Source organism: Tupaia chinensis, unplaced genomic scaffold (genome assembly GCF_000334495.1).
Source record: "Tupaia chinensis unplaced genomic scaffold, TupChi_1.0 Scaffold000146_1, whole genome shotgun sequence".
Taxonomy (NCBI): domain Eukaryota; kingdom Metazoa; phylum Chordata; class Mammalia; order Scandentia; family Tupaiidae; genus Tupaia; species Tupaia belangeri.
The window spans coordinates 14,690,555-14,696,531 of NW_006159616.1; the positions used below are offsets into that span (position 1 = coordinate 14,690,555).

Genomic DNA, 5,977 nt, shown 5'->3' on the forward strand with positions numbered 1-5,977 from the left:
GCCTCCGGCGTTGCGGCAGCCCCCACCAGCCACCGAGCTGTTGCCGTCGGAGCGCGCCGTGGTGCTGCTGTCGTGCGCGTTGTCCGCATTCGGCTCGGGCCTGCTGGTGGCCACACACGCTCTGTGGCCCGACCTGCGCAGCCGGGCGCGGCGCCTGCTGCTCTTCCTGTCTCTGGCCGACCTGCTCTCAGCCGCGTCCTACTTCTACGGAGTGCTGCAGGACTTCTCGGGCCCCTCGTGGGACTGCGTGCTGCAGGGCGCGCTCTCCACTTTCGCTAACACCAGCTCCTTCTTCTGGACCGTGGCCATCGCTCTCTACCTGTACCTCAGCATCGTCCGCGCTGCGCGGGGACCCCGGACCGACCGCCTGCTCTGGGCTTTCCACGTTGTCAGGTGGGTGGAGGCCGCGCGCTTTCCCCCCACCCCCAGCCCTCCCCACTCAAGTCGACCCTCCTGACTCAGGTCGACCCCTCCAGGGCCCTGCTTGTTGCTCCTGTGGGCAGCCCTTTCGGGCGGCCGCGTCTGGGTTGGGTGCCCAGCGGGCAATGTCTGCTTATGTTCCTGGGCAACCCTAGGCCAGCCAGAGCTTTGGATCTGGCCTGAGCATTGCTACATCCAGGGAGTGCCTGGGCCTAGCCCTTTGTAGGGGCAGGGGCAGAGGCTGCCTTTAGAGCATCACCCAGCTCACTGGGCGAACAGCTCACTGGAAAGAGCTGGGGAGAACAATGTGGACCCTTTGTCTCTTCTTTCTTGTGTTTTGGACATCTCTACTGCATTGGGGAGGAGCACCCGGTCTCCAGGCTGGGAGATAAGTTGGGTGTCTACCCCCGGTTGCAGTGACTCCCCATCCCAGACCACTGCCACCACCCCATGCCACAGTGGGTGTGGCGCATTCAGTCACTCCCAGGCTGCCCTTCCCTAAAGCCCTCTGCTAAAATGTAGTGCCTTTGCTGTAAAGTTTGCAAAGGACTGCCTGTTTATTTTGTCATTGGTCATTTTTAGACTTTGGGCCCATCTCATGTTTCTGTCCTAGATGGTCTTTACTTTCTAGAGTTTATCGCCTCTAAGATTGAGGTCAATGGCAGGGGGCTGTTGTGGAGGGAAACAGCCAGCTGCCTGGCCTCTGAGAGTAGGGAAAACCAAGGCCTTGCCCTGCCCTGCCCTGCCATTCAAGCATCTAGCCAAGCAAGCCCCCACCCACCAAAGAAGATTGGCCCTTCCCTGTGTAACTTCAGGATTTGAAAAGCTCGTGGTGTCCTGTGTTGAACCACGGGCAGGAATCCTAGGGCTCTTCTGCCCTCAGATCAGAGCACCAAATACTGCCCTAATTATAGGTCCCTTCTATTAAAAACTTGAGTACTTTCCAAGGACTGAGAGGACAGTCAGCACTTTGGCAGAGACAGGTCACCTGGGTGTCACAAGCTAAGGCTACACTCTGGTAAGAGTCACTTGACCTCCAGCTTTCCTAGCAGCTGGACGGAGCCCAGCTGGTCCCCAAGAATCTAAGTGACCTGCTTTTCAGCTGGTGAAGTCAAAGTCTTTGCGTCAAACAGTGGGTGGGTGCTGCAGGGACCCGTAAGAAGGGGGCTGCCTTTCCTCCCCCCACAGCATCCCACCTGACTGCTGGCTGTGTCAGAGACCGAGGTCCTGGGTGGCTGTGTGCTACGTGGACCCCAGAGTTGAGAAGAGTTTCAAAAGGAAACTAAGTCCAGACCTTTCTTTGTATGAACCTCCTCTCTTTTTCCTTTCTTTTAAAAAAATATCCATTACAGGGGCCAGCAGTTAGCGTAATGGCTATGTCACTGGACTCCCACGTAGTCAATCGCGATTCGAGTCCCGGACCTGATGGCTTAAACTCACGCCGGGCGCGTGTGCGTGCGTGCCCAAGATCCCGAGGGAGAATGGAGGAGAAGAGATGGTGGCGTGGCCATCCCCTCTAGGGGGTGATTTCTCGCTTTCTATCTCTGTCTCTTTCTGTCTGGCAAGCGCACGTGCCCTATAGCAAAAAAAAAAAACCTATCCAAAAAAAGAAAAAGAAAATAAAATATCCAATACAATATGTTTTCCAAATGATAAACAGCACATGGTGCAGTCCTATGGAAAAGACCGATTTCCTGGCCCAGTCACTGTGGTACAGGCAATAGGAGCATTGCTGTGTGATGCTGGAAGCCAGCTGGGAAGGCTCCAGGTTCAAGTCCAGCAACTTTCTGACTTGGCACACCTCTGGTCCTGGCTGGCTTCAGGACTCAGTGGAGGATCCTGGCACGAGGACCCTGTTCAGGGTACCTTTCTCTCCCCAATGAATGAATAAACTTTGTTTTTCCTTTAAGGTGGATTCTCTTAACAACTCCTCATCAGGGACCCTCTAAGAGCATTCCCTGTGATGCTTAGGAAAGGCTTCCTTCTACAAAAGTCTCTGTCCCCTTCTGGCCATGAGAAAGTAGTGAATTGTTCATCTGGTCTGTTCCATGTGATCTACGTGCTTTTTAAAAGAAGAAAAACAAAAAAATTACCTCTGTCCAAGCTAGAAAGGGAGTTTGACAATTTACTCCCCATGGTTCTCTTTTAGAAGTTAGAACTCAGACTTTGCTAGTCTAAGCAAATTGGTAAAACCAGCCTAACAGGTTCATTTATTGACCTAGATCCTCCCAGACTCTATTGCTAATGATCTTGCAAAGGATTTTCCTGTGTAATTTTTTTGGTATATTAATTTATTATTGCAGAAGAATCTGTTGATGTGAGAAGTCTTGTTTTCAGGCATGGACTACATAGAAACATCATTCACTTTTTTTTTTTTTTAACCATATGGGATCCAGCTGCCCAAACCTGCATGCCACCTGCTGGCCCCCACCTCACTCTTTAACTATTTCAGGCTACTGAAAACCAGTCTTCTGCAAATCTTTCAGTCTTTGGAAAGTATTTTAAAACATAACAGCACATGTTGGCTCCATGGCACAGTGGTAATATGCTGCTAAAGAGGTGACTATGGTTCGAGTCCCTGACCTGGTCAGCCTGAAACTTGCTAGGCACATGTGCTAGTGCCCAAGCTCTGATGGAATGGAAAACTAGAGAAAGGAGATTATAGGGTGGTCAGATCCTGAGGAGGGTCCTTCTCTTTCTCTCACGTGCACATGGATTCCATCATGAATAAAGGAAAACAATTCTAATTGCAGGGCTGGCAGGTGGCATGGTAGTTAAGGGCATTGGACTCCCATGTGGCCTGACTGTGGTTCGAGTCCTGGACCTGGCAGCTTGCTTTCTCACTCTCTCTCACTCTGTCCCTCTCTGGTCAAGTTAAAATAAATAAAGTTAAATAAAAAATAATTCTAAAAAGAATATTCTAATTGCCAGAGGGTGCTCACCAGAGGAAGAGGGGGAGAGAGAGAGAAAGCAGCCCCCATTGGAGCATGGTCACATTGCAGAACCTGCTCCTCCATTTCTTTATCCTCTTGGGGTTGGGGGCATGTCTGCACATGTACCCAGTGTGTGTTTTCAAGCTTCCAGAGCTGGGGTTCAAACCTTGGCTGGCATGTGGGATTCTGTTCCCTGGACAGCTTAGGCTTTTTTCCTTGGAACTGACCCAAGGGTATTTTTTTTTTTTTTAATATGACATGTAAGAGGTTAATATCTCTATTCTGTAAAGAGGTTTTAGAACTGCTGGGGGCGGTAGGTGGTGTGGTGGTTAAAGGCACTGGACTCCCATGTGGCTGACCACAGTTCAAGTCCTGAAACTGGCGGCTTGCTTTCTCGCTTTCTCTCTCTCTCGCTCGCTTTCTCCCTCTCTGGTCAAATTAAAACTACTAAATAAATACATAAGCAAATAAAGTTAGATAAAATAGTTCTTTAAAAAAAAAAAGAGTTTTTAAAACTGTTTTTTTTTTTAATAAGCCACAAATATCCTTAAAAATGGACAGAGGACACATTCAGATAAAGTATTAAAAGCAATTGATAAATTTGAGAGTTTTCAAAAAGTTCACAGAAAATGCATATTATGAAACAACTATGCATGGATTTCAAAATTTTACACCAAAATAAACTCATTATAACTCCATTTTCTGTGAATTTTTAAAAGACCTCTTGTATATAGGGAAAAAATGTTGAGCTCCATTAATACTCAAAACAATAAAAATTATAAAAACAAATTACTATCTTCTCATTAAATTAGAAGAAAAAAATAGCAAGACAGGACTAGTATTGTGATAAATGCCAGTGAATCTGGTGTTTTCCTACAGGGTTATTGGCAGTGTAAACTGAAATAATCCTCGTAGAAAGTATTTGGTTCGTACCCTCTGACCCACTAATCCTATTTATCAGGACCTCGGCTAAAGAGATAATCCAAAGTACGTACAAAGCTGTATGTACCAAGGAGTTTGTGAGGCATGGTCGTTGTCGTGAGAATTTGGAAACCCCCTCAATGTCCAACACTAGGGGAACAATTTATATAGACTGTATTCTCCTTCCAAAATGTTATGCAACTATTCAATTACTGCTTGTGAACACTGTCAAGTTTTGAAAAGGTGTAATATAACGAGAAGTTAAGAAAAGTCATCTTGGGACCAGCAGATGGCGTAATGGTTACATTGCTGGATTCCCATGTAATTGACTGGTTCAAGTCCTGGACCCTGGGCTTAAAACTCATGCTGGGCACATGTGTATGCGTGCCCCAAATCCCAAGATGAGAAAGGAAGAGAAGGGATTATGGTGTGGCTACCCTTCCGGGGGTGGGGGGCATTTCTCATGTTCTATCTCTCTGGCAAGTTCATGCATCCTGTAGCAAAAATCTCTCTTAAAAAAAATAAAAAGGTCATTTCTTAAACTGTGGTTAGAAGAACTGCACATGGGGGCCAGCCTCTGATCTGTTGGTTAAGGTAGCTGGATCATACATAGCTGACCATGTAGTCCAAGTTCCAGACCCAACAGCTAAACAAACAGGGCAGGTGTATGTGCATGTGTGCTCCAAATCCCCAAAGGAGGGAGAGACAGAGGAAAACGGATTGCACCATGACCATCCACCGTGAGGGGTGCTTTCTCACTTTCCCTCTCTTTCTGTCTTTCTCTTTCCCCCGGCAAGTGCATGGATTTGCACCTTCTGGCAAATTTTTTAAATGAAAGAAAAAGGAAAAACTGTACATGCCCAAGTGCCCAGGAAAGCATCTGCATGGGCCCTTGGGACTCTGTCGTAATACCTAACATAGTTCCTTCTGCAGTCTTTTTCCCTCCCTGTTGAAGGAGGACAGGTTGGACTTCATTCTCAGGGAAATTCCATCCATTATCAGGCATCCGGCTTTGGACATTTTGCAAAGCGCTGTCCTGCTGTCCCATTTATCAGCCCACTGATCACAAGTAACCCTACAGGACAGGCAGGTGCTCTCCCTCCTCTCAGATGAGCCGGCCCGAGGCCACGTGGCTACTAAGGGGGAGGTGCCAGGCTAGAACCTAGTTCTGACCCCTCCGAGGTCAGTGGCCTTTTATGATGATTCTATGTTGTCTCTTGGCCTTGACCATTTCTTAAACTTGAGATACAGTTTCAACAATAACTTGGTGTTAGCTTTCCATATTTCTCAAAAGTTTGATCACTTTTGAGACCAACAGGTTGTGGGATGGTTAAGGCAAGGCACTGGACTCCTACATGGTCAACCGTGGTTCAAGTCCCAGACCTGGTGGCTTGAAATTCGCACCAGATACATGTGCATGCCCAAAATCCTAGGAGGAGAACGGAGAAGAAGGGATTGTAGTCTGGCCATCCTCCGAGGGGATGATTTCTTACTTTCCCTCTCACTGTCTTCTCTCTCTGTCTTTCTCCGGTAAGTGTACACACCTTATGGCAAAACCTAAAAAATAAAAAATAAAAAATTTTATGGAACCCTTTAAGAGTAAGTGACAGACATGACGGCCCTAACCCCCAAAATACTTCAGTGTCTGTTTCCAAAGGATGAGCACACCCCCTGAAGGAACCACACACACCTATCATCAGCAG

General features: G+C 47.6%; 1 protein-coding gene across 1 annotated transcript in view; it reads left to right on the plus strand.

The window, feature by feature from the left end:
- Position 1: 1 nt before the first annotated feature.
- GPR157 (G protein-coupled receptor 157) overlaps positions 2-5,977 on the plus strand; it is a gene marked incomplete at its 5' end in the record, with an annotated part of 23,851 nt that continues 17,875 nt past the window's right edge. The window contains one exon of the mRNA XM_014586518.2: positions 2-393. Within this exon, the coding sequence (XP_014442004.1) occupies positions 2-393 (392 nt within the window). The remainder of the gene's footprint in view (positions 394-5,977) is intronic.